This window comes from Homalodisca vitripennis, chromosome 3 (genome assembly GCF_021130785.1).
Source record: "Homalodisca vitripennis isolate AUS2020 chromosome 3, UT_GWSS_2.1, whole genome shotgun sequence".
NCBI classification, from domain to species: domain Eukaryota; kingdom Metazoa; phylum Arthropoda; class Insecta; order Hemiptera; family Cicadellidae; genus Homalodisca; species Homalodisca vitripennis.
Window position 1 is genome coordinate 87912645 of NC_060209.1, and position 23769 is coordinate 87936413.

At 30.5% G+C, this 23769-nt stretch overlaps 2 protein-coding genes across 5 annotated transcripts in view; one reads left to right on the forward strand and one right to left on the reverse strand.

Annotated features, from left to right (window-relative positions):
• LOC124357155 overlaps positions 1-8498 on the forward strand; it is a 36876-nt gene extending 28378 nt beyond the window's left edge. Inside the window, exons 4-8 of one of the 2 annotated variants that reach the window (XM_046808662.1) lie at positions 325-453; positions 3670-3753; positions 5404-5535; positions 6286-6407; positions 7515-8498. In XM_046808662.1, coding sequence (XP_046664618.1) covers positions 325-453; positions 3670-3753; positions 5404-5535; positions 6286-6407; positions 7515-7641 — 594 coding nt within the window. In that variant the 3' untranslated portion in view covers positions 7642-8498. The remainder of the gene's footprint in view (positions 1-324; positions 454-3669; positions 3754-5403; positions 5536-6285; positions 6408-7514) is intronic. The other variant, XM_046808663.1, reaches the window with a different exon arrangement.
• Positions 8499-11529: 3031 nt separating this feature from the next.
• The window catches only part of LOC124357154 (YLP motif-containing protein 1-like), a 101053-nt gene continuing 88813 nt past the window's right edge, over positions 11530-23769 (reverse strand). For all 3 annotated transcript variants that reach the window (XM_046808658.1, XM_046808656.1, XM_046808660.1), the window contains one exon: positions 11530-13371. In XM_046808658.1, the coding sequence (XP_046664614.1) occupies positions 13006-13371 (366 nt within the window). In that variant the 3' untranslated portion in view covers positions 11530-13005. The remainder of the gene's footprint in view (positions 13372-23769) is intronic.

Genomic DNA, 23769 nt, shown 5'->3' on the forward strand with positions numbered 1-23769 from the left:
ATCCTCAGATGTTTTAACACAGTTTAGCACGTAACAAAAATATTTAAAATACTATATTGTTGTACGACTAAACACAAGGGTTTATAGTCAACATTGAAATTTAAGTAAATTTGTATGTAAAAAAATGTTTTTATCTAAAGAGCTGTATTAAAAATAGAGATTTTATTACACGTTTATCGTTAAATTGTTAACGGTGGAAAACATACATTGATTTACTACCAGAACTCTGTTAACTTGTAAATTTGAAGTCTTTCTATATATGAAGGGCATTTGTGTCACATTTTGCACTGAAACCTATACTAGCAAGTGGGTATCTTGTACCAGGGCATCTCCCCATCTCCTTGGGCCAATCTCTTGACCATGGGATTGAAGATCCTCACAGCCATCCTTGGCGGAGGTGGAGCCCCCCAGGGTGACGGTATCGACAAGGTGGACAACTCCTCCCCAATGCAGGTACAAACCTTCCCACAAGAATGTACATAGTGTAAGCATACCTCTGTAGTCAGATAGTAATAGACTACTGCACCTGACATTTTTTCTATACCAAAGTTGTAAAATCACATGGATTGAAGTAGACAAGATTAGTTGAAGAGAATGTTGCATTTATTCAGCACTTAACTGAAAAGTATTAATCTTACAGCAACACATAAATTATACCGAATTTTTCTTCATAACAATGTAACATTAAATTACTGCATTTGATAGAAAAAAAAAACAATGTAAATGATACTGTTTAATTTCAATATTAACTTAAATATTGGAAAACTAACATTAAAAACTCTACATATCAATTTGGACAGTTAAATAGAAAAGTCCTTTTGACTTGAGTGATATTATTAAATTCACTAATACTAATATCACCCATTCCCGAGATGCAACCGAATACAAATATTTTAATAAACATCAGACCAAGTTAGATCAATTTCTTACAAAACTGAAATTTTCTTTGAGCTACAACTTTACTATTGTTAAAAGATTACCAATTTCATGTTATTGTAAATTATAGAAAATTATCAAAAGGTTATATAATAAGAAAATTCTTAACAGTTTTAAATTCGAACTGATTCTTCACAAATCCTGTATATTTTTTATTGCATTAAATTATAAGATATTTCTTAAATCACTCAAATATTTTATAGGAATATACGTATCATTTTGCTATGAGCATAGATGTTTGTCTTTCAGGGACAATATAACCCTTGTTTTTTAAGTTGTCAGGAATTATCCTCAACGCACGAAAAATGTTAATAAGTTTTAATATGCCACAGTTGTTATATCATGTGGCAATCCTTTTCGTGAGTTTATAAGATTACTTTACTAAGTTACTGTCCAGAGTAAAACTCTTCCTGGTTTTTCTAGAGCTTTCTAATGTCTTCATTGTGGAACCTCCAAAGGTAGAGGTGATAACTCTGTTTCATCTCCAAAGTTGAAAGATGTAATTTTTATTGGAATCCCATATATTTCTAAATTGCTAAGAAACTGTGAATAACTATTTGATTTGTGTTATGATACAAATAATAGTGATATAGGTGGAAGTCACCAATTTACATAACCCAATTTTTCTTCTTCCGAATATTCACAAACCTATTCCCACAATGTAATTTGAAAGAGCTAAAAATTTTCCATTCCTGCTGATAATGCCGATTTGTTCTTTAATTTTAAAGCTTGCAAATTTAGAACAGATATTGGGAAATGTGGTTTCAATGAATAAAGATTTCTAGAATTGAAATGAAGCAGGCACTTGTACTTTTGAAGATATCATATCATCAGCAAGGATTCCTTTAGAACAAGAACTTTTGGGGCTACAATAAAATCACAAAGACAACCCACATAAAGGTGTAAATCTCAGAACTAGTTTATGAACAAATATGCAGAATATATTGTGGGCTTAAAGGTAGAAATATTGTGCTTAAATTAAGCAACAACCAAGGGAAAGCTATGTAGAGATTATCAATTTTAAATTGAAAAGTCTTAATTTTTTGCTCCTTCAGAAGGTTTCATAATCAAGGGTAAAATATCACCATTGCAACCATTTTTGGTAAATATTATTTATTCAAAAGGACATTAAAATGGTCACTCACCTCATTAACTATCCACAAAACAAAGTAAACCTACTATATTTTTTAATTAATGTAAATTATCGGCGATTCATCTATAAAAAATATATATTTAAATGTTATTACGGATTTCTACTACATACATTGATAACAAACGTCAAATTTTTACCACAGCTTAGGGATAAGAGTGCAGCTTAATACCCAAGAGATCATGAGTTTAATTCTTAGGAAGGTCATAAACATTTGCAAATGGGTTTGAACCGTCTTCTCTTAGATTAGAATGCCATGGCGTAGAAAGAATCCCCTTAAAAACACATAAATTTGTCTTAATAACACAACCTTATTCATACCAAGTTGTGGTAGGTGAAACATCATGGTGTGGTGATGAAGTTATAGGATTGTGTGAAATTGTCTCTGTTTGATGAGCAAACTAAAACATTTTGAAAAGTTTAATTTTAATTCACAAAAAATGACATCTTTTAAGATCTGAAAATCTGGTTTCTTAATATTGATTAATAATTTAACAAGAAGGCTTTAGAGTGGTCAAGGAATACACAGGAAGAAGTACAAAACTCTAGACAGTCTTAAAATGACATACAAATTTTAATTTATTCATGTATTGTTTGATATAAATAATTAGTCTGAACCCACAAACTAGAACTTTAAGCTTAGAATGACAAAATTATTCTCCATTAAAAATCTAATTTGGTAATTTATATTTATTTTAACTTGTAAACTTTACTTCAACTTCTTTCAGAAGTCCTGTTTGAAAGTAATTTTCTTCAGTTACTTTAGAAAGTATGTTCTCTGCTGTTAAATACGCTTTTAGATTTAAAACTGATATAGTCATAGCCAACCACACCTGGAATAGTCTGCAATTTGTAATAATAATAATTATTATTATGAATGTATTGCATGCCAAAATGAGCATCTGATCCTTATTCAACCTTATTGGTGAGTATATTCAAGGGGAGTTGTCTAATTTTCTACAGCATGTCTTGGGGATTACTGTATAAAATGCTTAATAAAATTCTAATTCATTCTTGCAGTATGAAATTCATTTTAAAAATGAAATTGTTATAAAGGTAAAGTATATTTACTGAGAAATTGCTATTGATTTGATTCATTTGAGGGAATATTAAATTTGTAAATAATTCCCTAAAATCCAAAATCATACCAAACTGTTTGTGAAATGATAAAAAAAGTTTTACTTTTGGTTATCACTGCCAGATACGTCTTAAATGTGACTATACTGGCAGCCATCTTGATTTTAGATTCTTAAGAATAATGTTAAACCTCACTTTTACACTCATATTTTATATGATAAAATCATGGAAGATGTCTTATTTTAAAGATTCAATTTAATCACAAAAAAATGCTTTTCAGTTTTTTAAATATTTTTATTGGTTATTTGGATTAAAAACATTTCTTGCATCATCATTTAACGTTTATTTAAATTTACATGAAACGCTAAACATTTATTAGTTGTGTATTATAAAATCTTAAAAAGAGAACCAAAAATAAGAGGGCAGGCAGGGTCAGGTGTGGTTGGAGTCTTCAACACTGTCGTAGTGGGTAGACTGAGGAGGTTAAGGTTGGTTGTGGTGGCTAGGGTATCCTGGCTGCGGTACTATCAGCAGTGATTGGCTCGAAGGATCCTGATCAAGTGGCGACTATGGCTAAACAGGCTGGGGAGGTGAGTCAGCATGCACATTCCTTACGCTTTGACTTTGCTTCACCTTGTGGTGAGTCCACTTCTTGTACATTCATACATTACCCCAGAGAAGGGTATTTTTTAATAGAATTAGACAGTTTGGGAGTTCTGGATACTTTTAAGATAATCTTGTGAATAAGGGAGAGATAACACATTTTATCATGGATGGTTCTATTCTTTGGGAACTTTTTATTTTTGTTGTTTTATTTCAATGTTACAACCATTTTAAATCTAACTATAATAATGTAAGAAATTTAAAATTAAATTTTCTACTTTGTAATGGGAATATATTTAAGGTATAATCAAATTGATTTATTGCTTCCTAATTGTGCAGGGCACTTTAACCCAATTATATACTACAAAGTATTTGTAAATAATAATTCTTTTTATTTTTAAACACGTTTAAAAGTGTTGAGTAATTATTTCAATCATTTAATTCACATGAATTCCAATAGTTTAATCTTTTATTGTACATAAAACTTTAGTGAAAAATTTAAAATTCAGTATACACTTCAATATAATATAGTTTACATCATTCTTGTCAAAATAGATTTCATACAAGAACAGAAGTCGAAATTTCATAATCCAAATTGATAGTCATTCATGTAGCAAACGGATTTTGAAAATTGGAGGAAACTTAAAATGATAAGTAAACAGAGCACGCAACTGTGAGGCCACAAAATAAAGAAAACAGCATCAGATTATTAAAAGGCAGGCAACCTATGTTTATTGCTGATTGGTTGAGCTCCATGTCTTCACTCACCCTTATAAAGAGATATGAATTACTGGCTCTGTCAGTTTTTGTTTGACATTAATTGACTGAAAATATTTCTTCTCAGGGAGGTCGAAACATTTCAATATTTTAATTGTGTTAGCTGTGTTTAACACAATTTGTGCCCAGAAGATCCGAAATAAAAATGGAAAACTATTACAGATTGTTGAAACAAATGACTTTGGAAAACTTCTGAAGATTATTCATGGAAATTATCTTAAATTATTTAACCAACTGAATGGATTAATTTGATCAGGGGAGAAATTTGTTGTTTAAAAACTTTGCTAACACAAATTAGAAACTTAAGATATTCAAGCCTTCCTGTGGAGAGCTATCAGTTTTAGTTTAACACCTAAAAATGCTCTCCACAGCCTCGACAAAATTTTCCATGTAACTATATTAACAATACATTCTTGAAGCTCTTGCCTTATTGGAAATGATATATTAATTCAAACAAACTCTCCAATAACATAAAGTTTTTTATTTTTGTGAGGCCTTTCGTACTCAATGAGTACATCTTCGGACTCACACAACTGAATGAAAAGTAATAATAACAATAGTAACATAAACAATTTTGTACTAAATAAAAACATATGTCATTAAAAATACAAAGAGGTAATATTCTATGACAGCACAGTATGTTATATGTATATATAAAAATAAAGTTTATATTTAGTTAAATCAAATAAAATAACGGTGAATTTTGAAAAGGTCCAGGTTCGTTGTTTACCAGATTATTTTGGTTCTTTTTTATAAAAATTGTTTCATATGCATCAAGGAATTTTGTATTTTGTACTTCTTTTAATAATTTTGCATTTGAAAAAGAGTGTCCAGTTTGAAGTGCATGTTTTGGTTTACAGTTCATCAATATTGTAGTGAACTTGCTTGACGCTCTCAAGACTTCATTCAGCCACAGGTCCTTGGCTGCTCGATCCATCGGCAAGAAAGATTCAGTCTCAGAGGCAGCAGTCGCCAGTATAACTATTCTCAAGGTACAAACTTGCCACTATTTACAGTCGGCCAAGCCAGTACTGACTCGACAATACTGACTGGTCAGTTAGAATCTCTTTCATGAAATGTTGTAAAACACAACAGTGGAATCCCAACAACAAAAAATATTTTATTAGGATAAAAAAAAATACAATGTTACAAATAGAAATTTTAAAATCATTAGGTTTGAAATACAAAAATTAAGTAGAATGAAATTCTTTTATTACGGAGGATTTTACTTTGAAGTAAGAATGTTGTTGGTCTAAACCATTTATATCGGAATCGTCACTTCTTAAATAAATTAGGCTTTTAAAGGTTTATTATATCTGCAGAAGATTGGACTTGTAAGGTGTTCATTGTGTACAAGTTAATCATTAATAGTTATGTCATTGTAATTTTATCTGGAATATAACAAAAATGTCTTATACAATAAGCTGTATTAAACAATTAATAAATTATGCTGAATTACCAATTTTTCTTTGATTTAGAATGTTATCAGAAATACACACAAATTCAAAAATTAAGGGGTCAAGGAGTTTTTTCCATTGAGGATTCAGCGACCAAGGTTCCACAATACAACATTAGAATTAAAAGAAAACTACATAGCTCAGACACAAATCATGTATCAAGCATGTAAAACACTGGTATGCAATGACTGTTTCAAAACTATGAGGTACTGTTAAAGTTAGTGATATAAAACTTAGAGAAAAATTTGTTTTAAGAAAACTTATTGCTGTATGTCAATTTTCCAGGGGTACATGAGGACAATGAAAACGACAGATGACAACTGCCACCAAAAGTACATCTGCGAGGCCAACAACGAATGTTCCTCATCCATGAATGGTTCCAGCACCATTTACTGCCAGCTGGGAACGTAAGTTGTATTCTAATTTGCAATCTAAATTTGTAACTCACAGCCACCGTAACTAAATAATATATATATATATATATATATATATATATATATATATATATAAAACCACATTTTGGGGATAAGCTGGACAATACAGAACCGCATTTACTGTTTATAACTAAAACCTTACGATTGAGAATAACAAGAGTTTCACTGTCTATTAGTCATACAATAAAAAAGAAACCACTACAATTTCACAAGTATTGAATTTATTACAACAAATTCTGAAAAATATTTATTACTAAACCACAAAAGTTCTCCAGTTTTGTTGGAATATGGAACTGTTCAAGATTTAAAGTAATTAATTATTTACCTCTGCAACAACTTCCTTTGTTTCAAATCAAAACCAATGATCACAAATCCAATAGTAGCCTGGAGTTCCCAATTTTTGTGTCATATAGGACCTTTACCTCCTCAAATAGACTGATACACCATGAGAAATCTGTGAAAGAAAAATCTTCATTGGAATTGTAGGTCAAGTTATATATTACTTGAAAAGGTCTCGGAAATGAACATTTCAATGGCATGAACAGAAAAAAAAACATTGAACAGCTCAGAAAACAAATAAAGTATTACAAGTGAGAATCATCTAAACAAATTTTATAAGTTTTAGAGAATTGAGGGAGATATTAGGTTAAAAAATGTATTTTTAAGAAAGCCATATGACATACCATTATTGAACTCTATATATCCTGAAATAACTCTGAATTGATTTGTTTTATAAAACTATAAGGCTTAGTGTCAAATATTTAAACATTTTCAAGAACTGCAATCATTATTTAATGTTATCTAAATTACATTTGTTAAAATAATTGTAATTGCTCATTTAAGATTTTATTATGACACAAGTTATTGGCTATAAAATATCCTACATAATGTAAGAAGAATGGGATTTTTGAGGTTACGATGATGAAGAGTTTTAAGTTTTACTTTCATAACTTAACCTTAAAAATGTTTAGCCATTCCAGGACTTTAGTTGCACAATCTATTCCAATTTGCTTAGAAACAGAAGTCTCACATTTGTTTCCACGCTATAATCAGAATATTAACAGATTACGTTTCATACAGATATGCTGCCAGCTTCTTACTGCAGAGGACCAGTGATTCACCTTTCGATTCCTTCTACGAGGCAGGTCGCCGAGGCCGAAGCGGAGACGATTGTCGACAACTGTACCTCACTTGCAACGAGGTCTAGTTTAGCGTCACCCACCCTTCGCTCGCCCTACGATCTCGCACTCTCCTTTCTTTCACCTTTCCGTCTGACCCGTTCTTTTAAAATTATTTATTGCGCTTACGATTACGAATACTGTACAAGAAAGAACTGTGACCGCTACTCATGCCACTGTCCCCACGTCTTCACACCTCGTCCTCGTGTCATCTTCAGTCAGTGTTGTTATTTATTTAAGTGATGCGTGATTGTAGAATAGGTTGAATGTTGTTATATTATTATTTATAAGCGATAGGGACATATTTGTAAAATTTTTCATTATAAGGTAAAGTAAGTTAAATACGGTTAGAGAACATTGTAGGCTTCCAGAGCAGTCGAAGTGTTGTGAGATTTCCTCACAGTCAGATGTGGTTAGTTTATAGCTGTCTACCAAAGCAGAAAACCTAAAGATTTCCATAACACAATTCTAAACCCGTACAGGTGCTAGGTAATTGAATCATTTTTCCATTTATGATATTTGCTATTTCTGTGGACTTGTAACAAACTTAAACATTAGATTATTTATTTGAATTATTATTTATTTAAATTACTATTTATTAAATTAGTTTTGTATTTAAGTTAATGTAAGTCTTAGATAAGAAACCGTTTAGATTTGTTTGCAAGTCGTTAAAAGTACATTACAAACATGATAAATTGTTTCAATTTTAAAATCACTGTATAAACAGTCTATGAATTAAGTTACAATTTTAATTTCATCAGTTTAATCAATTGGGTATTTGCAACTCTCTAAAGAATATTGTATTTATACTTTATTTTACAAATAATATAGTGTCTCTATGTATGAGTGAGTCTTGGTAAATAAATATTGAGTATTTATTTATTTATATATTTACAAGTTCATTTAACCATTATCAGTGAAAACATCATCTATCATTATATTAGCTATCTCTCTTTAGACTCGTGAAAACTAAAGTTAAAATATTCAATCAGCATGTAACATTTTAAATAAAATCATGAAACAATTTGTAAAAAACTTTTTTTACTTGGAAAAATTGCCTATAAATAAAGGCAAATTGAGCCTTTAATTTGTTTACACAAAATAATTCCATACATCCAACATGACGCCAATAAGGTATTTCTGAAAAGTTGTGTTGAAGAGGTAAATCATCCAAACTAAACCAATTAAAACACATTAGTGAAGAATGTTGGAGATGAAGGAAATATAAACATCAGGACGCTGTTGTACACAGACCACCCGAGCGAAGACATTAATATAACTGTTTGCCAGTAGAATTAATACAGAACGACAGAAGTATTATTTACAGCTTCAACTCAAATAGAACATTTACAAAGATCCATTTCTGCTGAGAATATAACTTACACAAAATAAGGTTCATTCAATTTACAGATTTCAAGTAAACAGTAATAAGTGATACTCTAGCTATGTTACTATTTCATTTTTATTTTAAACTCCCTTTTTAATTTATATCAAAGCAATTTTAAGTAATTATTTTGGTTTAAAATAAATATGTTGATTTCTATTGATAGCAGATTTGTATATATAGTGAAGAATGGATATTTTTTATAAGAGTGTAGATATTAAACTACTATACTATTGACTAAATTCATATCAGAAAGTCTGTCTGTTTGTTTCCATGTACAATCCTGCAATGATGTACATACTTAAGTTTGGCATCAGTATGCTCAGAACAGCTAGACAGGATGTGGACATTGTTGTTTATTTTTATCTATCTGAATCTACGATATTTCTGTACCACTTTTCTTACCTGTACATTTCTGAACTAGTTTAACCATTTAGTTGGTCTGTACTCTGGGAGCTTATTACGATGCAGTTTTTGACAATAATTATTGAATAGTCCACAAGATTATCTTCACATTTAAATATATTTCATGCTAAAAATTATAAAAAGGAGCAAGCAAAAACTACGGCCAAACCGGACTTATTAAACTATATTTGGTGGAAATCTTCATCCATTAAATAACAGCAGCTACTCAGGCTACCTTGGTTGATATTTAAAATGACAAGACAATCTGAAAAACGAATATCCCTGCTTTAAATAAGTTTCACCAGACCAGAGCATATACAGGTGCGTAGTTCATAGAAATGTTTGGATTAGGTGTAACTGTAGTACTTGACGAAATTTATTTCACATATAATACTTGAACACTCCTTTCATCATGTTCTTCGTTCAATTTTCTAGTTATGTGAACGTCAACCTATTCCACATCTGACCCATGATTTGTCAATTACGTACTCTTTCTTTCTAATATACCATGTACCCCAAGAGTAACACCCTCCTCCCCCAAATACAAATGAATGAGGTTGTACTTATAATTTAAAATTGTAATATTATATATTACAACAGACTCCATCTTAATCGTGACTCCATCTTAATCGCCATCGTATCAACCACCTGTCATATTAAACGACTCTTTCAAAGAAGATATGATAAGACTTGAACTTCACGGTGTCAACAACGGACTGTCGGCAACAGACAAATCAATAAACGTCTGTTTTAAAATTGTTAATATTTTGTTATCCTCTTTGCAAGTTACAGCACCAGGAATATTGAATGACGTCTAAGTAAGTAAATGATTATTATTATTATTATACTACACTTGTTCATAAATAAAATAACTTATATTGTATTTTTATATAATCAATTAAAAAATCAATGGTTTTGACCTTTTTGAGATTGTTTTATGTGATTGTCAGTTCAACTGACTCTTAAGTTACCGACCGATGCCCCGTACCGTCATGGTCAGTTGAGAGGGAGACTACTTTAGGGTTTACTGTTTTACAAATATTAAAACAGTAAACCAGCCCACACTGTATACAAGGACCATGCTGTATTATCCAGAATTTGATGCGTTATTAGCTAAAACAACTACGTAACAAAATAAATATTAGAATCAAGAGGTAGTGAAATATTATTATACTTAAAACAGAACTGTACATGGTTCTACTTTTTCAACACACTAATAAGGGGGATATATTAAAACCATTGTATATAGAAAGATGAAAAATATATTATGTTCAGTGTGAGTGTACAATTTCCCACTCAAATGCTCGATGGTTTAAAGTGTCCAACTGATAACAGAAGGGTCACCAATTTGAACTTGCTTGGCCATCACTTAGGAATTTTTTCTTGGCTTATAGTAATATTTGGCAAAGGTTAATGAGACAAGTGACGCAAGTTTTTCTAAAAAGAATCAAGATAAAATTAAAGCTTTTGATCGCAAATGGTACATTACACTTGCACTGACAACTAAAAGGTTGATCTTTATCACCTTTGAAGAACTGGTATATAAGCAGCAACTCACACTCGGTGAAATCAATAGCCTAAGACCTAGCTCAATATAATGTGTCCTCAAACGGTCCCACATTAGTGTTAAACAAAACATAACTTCAACCTTGCACTAATGTGAAATTATATGTGAAAAGATAATGAAAATATGAAAAGAACAAAAGTTATTGCAATGATGTAAGAGATAAGAATTTTGCTCCTCATTAAATTATAGTTCAGATATAGATTTTTACAAATAAAATGGCTTTTGCTTTGATACATTTTAATTTAAAACTGGTTGGATCACTAAATCCTTCAGACATATATATGTGCAACCATATCAAATTTAAATAAAGATAAAATAAATTTAGAATTATGCATCTGCTGTGTCCATCAACATATAATATATGCATGTGCAAATGGTCTGAGAGCCATAACTAGTGGAATAAAGAATTCCAGAATTGGTAACGAGGTTGATTGCAATTGTTGCTGAAGGTATATACTATTTACCTTATATAAGCCATTGCTTCTTACTTAATTGGAGTACACTTTCATTATTTTAGAGTGACCTTTGTACATATCAGATAATAAAATCCAAAACAACCAATGCAGGCTTCATTTTTTTATTACACATGGACAAGAACTAGACAATTGTTTTACTAAATAAAATCTAACTACAAGTTGAATCTCAGCTGAAAACAATAAAATTCAAGTCCATTTCTACAATCCAAAGCAAAAATGCAATTCATATGTAACTGTAAAATCACTAATAAATCTTCTGCCGATTTCTTTACATTAGCGAACACAAAACCACTGTACTGCAACATTATCAATGTTTTGTACAACAACTCTCACTTATTGAAAACACAACAATTATAATTATAAAGAAATCTTCTGTAAAAACAAAATATTAAAACCCTATTGAAAAATGCTACGGAATCAACAGGAGAAATTATTGAAATGCTGGAAAATAATAAAATCTCCTTCAACAAATTAGGATGTTTGTTTCCGCACCATTTCAAAATTTAATGTTGACTAGATAGAATGAATGTAGACGTCTAACATCACAAACCAAAAATACGAAAACCAACGCTATCGATAAAATATTTTGAATGTTCTCACCGTTTATGTTCTATTTTGAATGTAATTTGAGATATATTGATTCAAAAAGGTAAATTATGATAGGAATCTAATACTTTTTATGTGAGTTCCTATCATCATTACCTCTAAATCAGTTTCTCTTTGAATTATATTTCATTAAAACCCAAATATTTCATCTAATATATATATATATATATATACATTTGGCGTTAATGTTTTCTCCATCAAATGTTATTAAATTACAATTCAAACTGTCATTAAAACAGAGTGAAAGTATAATAATGATCAACACCAAAACATAGAACTATTTTTCTTCTTCCTTTTTTAGAAAATAAAACGATTTACATATTTTACCGACATATAATTTTTTATTCAAACATTAAAAATATTATTTTTCTGTTGATTTATCTTATTGAAACACATCAAAAAAATTAACATTACCTACACACAAGTCACAAAAGACAAGTAAATAGCACTGATTAGCCAATGCAAAGATCAACGAAACACCATTCCTCGAATGCATTAATTGATAATTATTAATATAAAAATTATGTATAACTAATTTTATCCTCTTACAAAACTGAGAAGTAACACACAATTGTTTGGAGCAGAACCAAAAAATGTTATTTAAATTAGTATCGCACCATTCTATCAATGCCAACATAGTCGGAACAAAATCAAATGACGAGATCTTAAAATCTATAAAAATATTGAGTAATATCCACTAGTGTTATATTAATGGCCTGAAGGTGTTGGAAATAGTGTCCATTGCACTAACATGGGTGACGTGAAAAATTAAAGTCAGCTAGTTGTAAGAAACTAGATAATATTAATATCTAACTTTCAAAACAGCTGACCTTGAACTTGTAAAAAGCTAAGGGTACTGTAAACTGAAATAAAATATTTTCTACATTCTACAGAAGTTAACATTTAAAACACTTATAAGCAATAATTTGCTTCTATGTAAAACACAAATGATGGTTCAATAATATCCTCCACGACCACCACGACCTTGCATTAAGAAGCGGGTGTACGGGTTCATACTATTATAATCACGATTACCACCACCGTAGCCACCTCCATAACCGCCACGGCCACCGCGAGGACCACCACGATTGCCTCCACCACGGTATCCTCCCCCTCGACCACCACGATTTTCTCTGTTTGGGGGTTGATTCTCCCTTGGTGGAGGTACATTTGGCTTTTGCGGCTCAGCTTTGATAGGTACGGTCTCTGTTGGTTTAGTCTCGGCGGGTTTATTTTCTTGCGGGAGCGGAGTTTCTTCTTTCGGTTTATTATCTGGTTCAGCTTTCTCTTCTGGTGAGGGTTCTTCTTTTGGTTTACTCACCTATAACAGTTTTGTAAACATGAACATAGAGTTATTGGTTACAACAGTATTGAAATGTTCACAATGTTTTCCACAATCATAAATTTAATGAGAGGAGAAAACCATATAAATTGGGTAACATTCAATTACAAGAATGATTGAAATGTATATGGCCATTTTACTTAATAATAATTAATAGCAACTATTTAAACACAAACAAAATTTCATTCTTATTCTAACTCCAATTTTTTAAATCAAGTTTGATTGTTTTACAAAAATATTAATAAAAACATTATCTAGCCAAAATTACAACACCTTACTAAAATAAAGCCTTATAACAAGTTATGTTAAAACACAACTCACAACTGTTATTTTCAAGTTCTTTAAAACCTTGTTAAAGTTTCCCCAGAAACAATCTAGATTTGCAATGCCTGTATATCTCATCACCAGAAAACTTCATTTAAAATAAGTAAAGCAAACATAATTTTCATAAGAAAAAGGTTATACTAAGAAACTATTAGAGCTACTTCCTGCAGATAAACCATGACAATACAGAATACAACAGAACATCAAGTATCAAATACAGGGAGCTGACTATGCAGGAAGTCAAAGCTCGTGTAACACATCCAATTCGATCAGCATAGGAAACTTTCCCTCAATCAGTGCTCTCAATCCCATCAATATAATGAGTGATTAGTATTTTTCAAGGGTCAGAGATTTGTAGCTGATTTCAGCCATTCATCTAACAGAATCAGTGACTAATTAGATCTGCATGGTCTGCCACTCTAGCGATCAATAGAGAAATATTTCAATATCATGAATATCAAGACGTCACAGTTCAGAAGAGGTGTTATGTAAATTATAAACAAGATTAAAGGACCAAAATCACAGTCTTGAGTTACAACACTTCTTTATCTGAAGATTGATATCTATAACAGAGGTATTCTCCAAACTTTAATCACAGCTCATTGGCATCAATAACATATTCTTTGTGCACTGCGGGCAACCAGTGTGGACCTGCCATCTTGATGGCTGACTCCACAGTGGACAAAGTCTGCTCTTCAAAATTCCTTGGAATGTACCTTGATCGAGGATTGACATGGAATGAGCACATTGATCATGTTTGCGCCAAAATCTGCTCAGTTATCTTTGTTCTGAGTTCTTTAGCAAAATACTGCCAGTCAGGTACTAATTACGGTGTATTATGGCTTGATATACCTCCACCTGGCCTATGGAATGATCCTTTGGGGAGCTTGTGCTAACACTCAGTTACAAAAAGCTTCAGGACTCCAAAAAAAGCAATTCGAATCATCGCAAAAATAAAATTTAGAGTCGTGCAGGCAAGTTTTCAAGAAATTGCAGCTATTGACTCTGCCATGTCTCTACATATTGGAAACAACTGTTTTGTATGAATATATGTAACTTAACCAGAGGCCAAGAGATACACATGTATGAGACATGTGGCAGAGCAAACTACCAAAGGTAGACACAGAACGGTGGTTTATGAACGCCTGCCCTCACAAGCGGGTGTTCAATTCTTCAACAGACTGCCCAATTCAATCAAAGATGCTCCAACGCCAAAGGCGTTTAAGACTCGCCTAAAATGCTTCTTGGTGTCTTCATGAGATTTTTGGCTTTCAACTGGGAGGCCACCCAATTAGAAGACTGACCCCGCTGTTCGAAGTGGATTGCATTGGTGATGAATGAAAGAGGTGTGATTGTAAAGATTGTATGTCTGAATGTGTATTATAGTATGGATGAAAGAAATTTTAGGATATCCTTATTAATTGACGTTTGACATACAATGTAATTATTGTCTCAGTAATAAAACAGATTTGATTTTATTTGATATTGATATCCTGGAATGAGGAAAATTCGTATTAAACCAGTTATTATATATTCAGAAGATGATCGGTTCAGATTGGTTTTAATATTTTCAGAATTATATCTTCTGCTAGGACCAGTTCTATTTTCACTTCTCTTCTCAAACTCTGTAACTTTAGACTATGTTCTATGAGTAGAACTCTTTAATTTCTGCAGAATGATTAATATTGCTAAAAAACCACTTAGGATATGTTTCAGACATATCTTTATTTTCATAGATTCCTTTCATGAAAGTAACAATCACGAGTAAAATCCTCTGTAGTAGTATCAAAATAAAGAGAAGAATAGCATATCAACACAGTTTTATGACGAAAGCCGGTGATAAACCCATATAATTTCTCAATGGAAAATGGTTAGTCTCAGGAAATTTTTAGGTGATTCACTTCATGGATGCAGATCCTAGAAGGAGGGTGACCACTTTCCCTGACAAATTCAACACCACAGGGCAGAAGACAATTTAATAGCAGACCATTTCTGTCCTATAAAATTCTCATTAATCAAAGATCTGTAGACCAGGAGCCATTAATTTTTCATAAGAAATTGTACATATTACAATTTCAATAGTATAATGGTGTATTGCAGTGCTTACTTAAGGATAGAGTGTAAATAAATGAATTACCTTCCCATTACACCCTTGTGACTTCTACAACCCTCTCACCGAACATGAGACTGTATTGTGTGTATAGACTTACTAATAAGAAGTCATAACATCGTCACTAGGTATGCAGGAGGTTAATTTTTAAATCATTTTTCAATTTGCTGTTGGAATTTGAATTGAATGTGTCTGTAAATTATCACTATGCCATTAAGGCATGTAGTAGAATATTCATAAATATCCCCTCGCAGTAAAATTTGCTTTTATTGTTTGATTTAAATTTTGTTCTAAATTTTCAGAACTAAAATACAGAATACACATTTTTAACAACCTATAATTTTTGTTTGATTAATACAAAAACTTTTTTGTATCGACTTTGATCCATGTTTAAATGGTCTTTCATCTGATGGGTCATGTGGCAACTTTAACTTTTTACAAAAAAGAGACAAAATTATTTCAAAACAGATTTTGTATTGAACATAAAATCAGGTGTATTATTTTCATTGTGATTATCTTCAAATGGATATCAATTGTTAGATGTAAACAAATTTTATTATATGAGTTGTAGTTTTTGTATTTGTTCATTTGATTAATCACTTGGATCACTATTTTGAAATGTTGGCATGACCACCCATTCCCACCAGTTGAAGAAAAAATGCAGGAAATATTTCTTTAAAAAGTTAAGTTTTGTAATGTTCATCCTTCAGTTTGTTCGTTTTTCATTATTAAATTTAAAAGGGAGTAATATTAATTGATAAACCTATTTGTATATTACGCATAATTTATAGAGATACTGAGCCCTTTTTCTTGGTGCACAATATTTATAAGTGATTTGCTCTATACTATTATATCCATTAACCAATAATTATATCCATTGTTTTAATAATGTTTGCTTAATATCTTTTGTACAAATTACAAATAACAGTACTCTTTTCATTGAAAGAAAAGATTTTCACTGTTTCATAAGGCCATAGATATTTCAATATCACACAAATAACTAAGCTACAAACAAATATTTGACCCACCTTTATCTCGCCGAACAGTTTCCTCAGATCCAGTGGAGGATGTCTCTCTTTCAGTACTTTCATATAATATTTATTTGGTAAAATGAGTAATTAAAAAAATATCAATGTTTAAAAAATTAAGAATTTGGAAATCATATAGCAAATTATAGTTCTCATGGAAAGAACTACTGCTATGTTTCTAGAACAGTGATGTCAAATGATACAAAACAATAGAGATCAGTTTGAATGTCTAAACGGGTTCGAACATTACCCCAGTACTGCCTACTTCACAATTTCATATTGTTCTTTTTAGATAACACTCTAACAATCTAGGAACAATCTAGTCTTATTCAGTGTAAAACCACACACACTGAATAAAACAAACTGATTCACAGTTCTTTTTTTTAGTAGGTAAAATTAATTGTGAAAGTATGGAATTCAAACTTTTACTACTTACTTTATGTTTTCTACACAATGTTTGGTTACTGGAATCATTATTAAAATATCCATACTCTGTTTTCTAATAATCAAAATTAAATTCTTAAAATAACATCAATTCATTTTGGTTTCTGACTGGCAGAAAAAATTTGTCCATAAGTCTTATAAAATGTACTACAGTATTTCAAGGATAAACTCTTAAGCGGGTAAAAACAAATAGAAATTCCAACAAACCACACCAGCTGTCAATTACATACAAATTTAATTTATATTTGAGGTATTCATGTAAAAGTATACATAGATTTATGCATTTCATTAAAAATGGAACTCAACAAATTTGCTTTGATTTTTTTGAAAATATGCTTATAAAAACCCATCACAGTGTAAAAACATCCTTTAGAAAAAATTACGTAAAGGACATATGGGGTGAATTTATACCCAAAATATACACTTTGTTTTAAATATTTATTAAAATAATTGTTGATTTCAAAACATTTAGAAATATTATTCATTTACGGATCTCAAAGAATGTATAAATTAGGTCTAATTATGTCAAGTGTGGGGCCATGTGTCAACGGCATCACCACTTAGTTCCACCTTGCGGTCTGCTGGAGACACCCACATATTCACTTGTCGCCCAAGAACCGGTGCTCATCGTGGTGAGTGTTCATCACAGTATCATATGAATATTACTCATAAGAAGTTTAAAACCACTCTTTGATAAGCTAACAATTCATAGAATTCAGATAATTCTTTATTTTATATTTGATAATCACAAACTAAATATGAAAGTACTTTCCTAAATTAGATTAATAAATATGAATTTTGGAAACAATTCTTACATACTCTCAAAATTAGTTTCTTTATTGATTACTTCACATTTGACAGTACAATCTAAATCTACTTATATCCCAATATACGTATTTTTCTTATTTACTCATTTTATAAAAAAATATTACTATGTGTAAATCAAATTTTATTGGAATTTATACATTTTTATGAGAATTTTCAACAACAAATTCAACAGTGAATAAGATATATGTGTTATACAGTGTCTTTACCTACAATACATTTGTCATATTTTGTGTATTTCTTTGCAAAAAATTTAATATTTTTATTGTTATATTTTTTTGCATTCTAATTATTGTTCATTTGCCTAATATTTATCAAACAAAACATGAGTGTTAACAATATATACAGGTATATATATATATATATATATATATATATATATATATATATTTATATTAACTTCCATTTAGGTAAACAAGTGACTATGTTTGGAATGGTAAACTGTACTCTTGTAAACTTTTAAAAATGCTTGTATTCTGCCATAAACCAGACACTGATCAGTTTTTATCACTGAAGATTTGAGAGTAAAAAAGAGTTAATTATTCTAAACTATCCATTTTATCCTTTTATCATGAGTTATATTTTAAAATCATTAATGAATATCAAATAATAATTAAAGATAAAATAACTAAAAATAAAGAAAATATAAGAGCATTCTATGAACGTAAATATCTTTTGTGTCTATTCTCCTTATGCGACTAAAATGAGGCTTAGTATAATTATCTTCTTTTGACATTGGTTCAGTTAGAGAACATATCTGAGGAACTTTATATCTGTTAAAGAGCTACCTATTATTGAACAAAACATAGTGTGTTACAGTAAATCATTGAGGTATTGAATGATTTTATTATAACTTAATAAATTAAAATATGGAAGTGCAAATTTAAAAATAAATTCGTATGTTTTATATTATTGATAGCACCATAAATCTATATAATACTATTAAAATAACAGTCTACACGAATTGGTTATAATTATTTTTAAATTGACGACTTATAATTTTTTAGGTTACAGTTTTGTATTCCATTTTTATTTCGACTTGGTTCTGAGATTGCTGGTATAAATATATATGCTATGAGTACATAATATAAGACTTGCATTCCATGTATAATTATTTAAATAATGAAGTTTACAATAACGGTAAGTTTACTAATCTCCATAATTATGCTATTTCTTTTTTAAATTTTAAAACTAAATGTAATCCGTATTTATTTTACCTAATCATATAAATGTCTTCAAATTCAAAGTAGTTTCAATCCCAATATTCATTACTATACTAGAAATTACAAACTCCAATATTTTTCTAACTTTTATAAAATAAAAAATACTATGTTGGCTGTTGCAATAATGTGGATAAAAGAAGTTCCCAGTAAGAGGAAAGGTATAAAACAGATATATCCCTGGAAACTTTTTTAGAGAACTAACAATTTTGCTATAAATGTATATATTAAAGTTTTGGCCTTTTATGTTTTAAAGGTTTTATCCTTCCTTATACTACTTGTACATCTAAAATGTTTATTTATTCATAGATACAGCTCTTAAAAGATTAAGACTATAAAAATGTTACACCAAAAATATAACTTTTTATTTAAAAGAAGGGAATTTATGGAAGTAATTGGTTTTAGGAAATCCTTGAACTCTTAAAACTTTACATCTTCATATAATAAGGGTCATTAAAAATTTTAAAGTTAAATGTTACTTTAAAATGAGAGTACTGACATGTTCAAATAAATGGTTAAAGATAAGGAATATTTTTATAATTACATTTGAAATTATATTATATATGATATTAAATTTGATTTTATAATTTTCAGAATGTTACTTATCTTTCTGAGAATTACAAAATTACTATTAATCTGAAACTATAAATTGAGTTATTTAATTAAATGTTTTTAGATTACAATAGATTTAATAAATTCAAATGTCCATTATTATTATATGTATATATATATATATATATATATATATATATATATGTGTGTGTGTGTTTTATAAATATAACTTAAAATAATAGTCCCAATAACAAAACAAAAGTTAACATTATTACTTGGTTAATAAATAAAAATGTTTATTTAAAATATTTTTTTTTTAGGGACAAAAACTGGCTTCAGTCAAGAGCACGTAAGATATGACATTATCAAACCTGATGACACTCGCAAGTCCACCTATCCCCCAGGCGGACCTGATGTATACAGCAGACCGCACTATCTGGACAGGCGGCGGGTTAGACCATTCATTAAATTTTTTACGAAATAAAAATTGTCTTGATGGAATTGAAAAAATGCTATGTATACTGTTATAACTAATTTTTTGTTTTAGTAATGTTAAGTTTTATCACAATAATAATTTTAGCTTACATATGATATAGCACATTGTAAATTTACTCTTTCTTATGTTTACTGCACTAACATGTCATATAACTTTCTACATTTTCTAATAAAGTCTAGACCACAGAGTTTATTATGTAGTTAATTTACAAGATAACAAAATGTATTGTGTGATGTACAGCAAATATCCACACATTGTATAAACATATAATCTGGGTTGATTATTGGTTTGAATTTAATACTAAAACATTCTGGACTTCTGAAAAATATGATTGCAAAACTTTTACTAAAATATAATGTAAGTACAATATAACAAATTATAATATGATTAAACACCCCTGAAGTAGTTTATAAAAATGATTTATCAAAGCTACATTTTAAAAAATGGTTATGACAGAGAAATTTTGTATAGGACAGGATTTAACAAAATCATCTATATCAATATCAATTGAAAACAATGGTATATTTAGAGGTAGAATGTTGAATAGTGTAAATGCTTAATTACATACTTTGTTGTAAAATAGTTACGCTGTGGGCATTAAAACTCATAGTAAAAATGACAGATGATGTAGATATGGAGAGGCACTAGCATGATTTCATTGGATATAAAAAAAAAACAAAACAGTTTCTTTGAACGTGTACCTTGTCTTATTAGCAGCTGTCATTTTTTTTTACTTAATATTTGTTATTAAAAACTTGTTTATGTTACAAAACTTCAGTTATGAATGATTATGTGGCTTAATAGAGTAAAACTTGGTGCTAAAAGAATAAAGGTATATTTCTTTTGGTATATATTGGCGAACATTTTAAAATGTACCTTTGGCGTACTATACTTTTGTATAAGTGAGTGACGAATTGCTAAAACAACTTGACACTTACTTCTTAATATAGTTGGGTAAAATGTAACCCTAAATACAAATTATAAATACAATTTTCCCTTGAAAAAAGTTCTTTAATCTTTATTACATAATAATTTATAAATTAATATACATTTTAAGATACATGATTGTTGTCCTTTAAATGTTTTCTGTCATAACCTGTTTGTGAAAATTAACAATTAAATTACAAAACTTATTTTGAAGCCAATAAACACATTTCATTAATTTTTAAACCATAAATTATTAATTTCTGTTAAAATGAATAGTGTTATAAATTACAATGTTTATCTTTTAATATGTGGAGAATTACATATTTTTAGTAAAACCACAGTTACATATTTAAAGAAATAAAAAGGAACAAACAGAAAATAAAAAGTATTTAATTTATTGTTAAAAGGCCTCCATCTCCTTTATCGTAATACAAAATACTGATGTAATTCACCTCATACACACAGAATAGACTGTAAGTAAATTCAGTTTTTATGTTTAAAGATAATAAAGTCAAATACTTGTATAACAGTTACGATAGTCCTAATCTATGGTTTCACCTTAAGGGGAGCACTTCGTAAAAAATCTCAAAAATTACAAATTTTTTTTTTTTTTTTTTTATTAAAGTTTGGAATTTCCCGATAACAATGGTGGTATTAAATTTTTTTTATGATGACTAGAAGTGTCCGAAATATTTTTTTTTAAATAGGCCTGCAGGCAGTTTTCGGGCCTGTAGCAGTCACACTTTGAATGGTGCTGTTATAGAGTACTACTTCGTTGCAGTCATGTTCATGATTTGGTTGGCAGTGACAGTTTTGTTATGTCAACAACTTACACTAACCAACAAAACATCTGTTTTATAACCATTGCTTATAACCTAGGTAGCATACATGTTTTTGGTTACTGACATTTCTGTTTTTAGAGAGTGAAAATTACGTAAATGATTATGTTTTTTGTGAGTTTAGTGGAGAGTTCTGAGTATTTTTTTGTTATAAGTGTAGTGAATTTTATAATGCCACGTTCAAAGCCTGCTTTCAAGAAACGCGTTTTCAAAGGAAATCAACATAACCCTCCAACTAGTCCTAGGCCTAGTTTCTCAGGATCAAGTAACAATCGAGGTACCAATACTCCAAATGTGGATAGGCCAAGACCTCAAAGTGCATCTTCTAAGAAGGGTCAGTCCTTTTTTGAAACAGTACCAATTGAATGAAAATGATGAGTCTGAAAAACTGTATAGTTAATATAGATTGTTGAATGAGGCTCTTAGTAACGTTTCAGTGTGTAAAAATTGCCATGGCCAACTTGTTTACAAAGTAAAACACATTGTAGGCCTAGCATCAAAAATTATAGTCAGCTGTTCTGATTGTGAAAACACTATTACTGTGACAAACTCTGAATTAGTCAGGCCTAACACTAATCAGAATGAAGCAAAGTCTGATAGGCCTAACACATTTTTATGACCTAAATCTTCGTTTGGTTTATGCTATGCGTAACATAGGCAAAAGGTAGAGTGGCTGCGGAGAAAATTTGCGCTTTTATGAATCTTACACCTCCGCCTTTGAGATATCATGAACATGAGCATTACTTGGGTTCAATTGCTGAGTTAGTGTGTAAGAAGTCAATGCAAAGTGCTGTGCAAGAAGCTGTATCGGATAATGATGGTTGCAGAGACCTCGCTATAGCTGCTGATGGCTCATGGCAGAAGCGGGGGTCACCTTTCACTAAATGGAGTGGTATCAGTGACATCTTTATCAACCGGTAAGGTCCTAGACATCGAGATTTTATCTAAATATTGCAGATGCACTAATAGACTAAACAACACGCATGGTGATGGCTGTATCGCAAACTTTGAAGGTTCAGTGGGAGCCATGGAAGTTGCTGGAGCAGTCGCAATTTTTTCAGCGCTCGCAGGCATTGTATGAGGCTCGTTACCTTGAATACCTTGGTGATGGAGACAGCAAGGCGTACTCCAGTGTATGCGAAGCCAAGCCCTATGGTGATACTGCCATAACAAAGATAGATGCATAGGCCATGCATATGCCATGTCCAGAAACGGATGGGATCGAGATTAAAAAAATCTAAAAGCTAAGACTAAAACACTCCCCTGACGGCTCACGACTTGGCGGCAAGAACAAGCTAACAGATTCTGCCATTATTCAGCTCCAAAAATACTACGGATTGGCAATTAGACGCAACACACAAACTCTGTTGAAGACATGAAAAAAGCCATTTGGGCAGAGTTTTTCCATGTGATGTCTTCTAATGAAAGGCCTCAACATGGACTATGTCCAGATGATGAAGAAACCTGGTGTAAGTACCGCAAAGCCGTAAAATCCAATGAAAACTATGATCATGGCAGCCATTTTCACTTGCCTGAAAACCTAATGACATTTATTAAACCTATTTTTCAAGATCTAGCCAATCCAACTCTTACTGGGCAAAATGTACTAAGG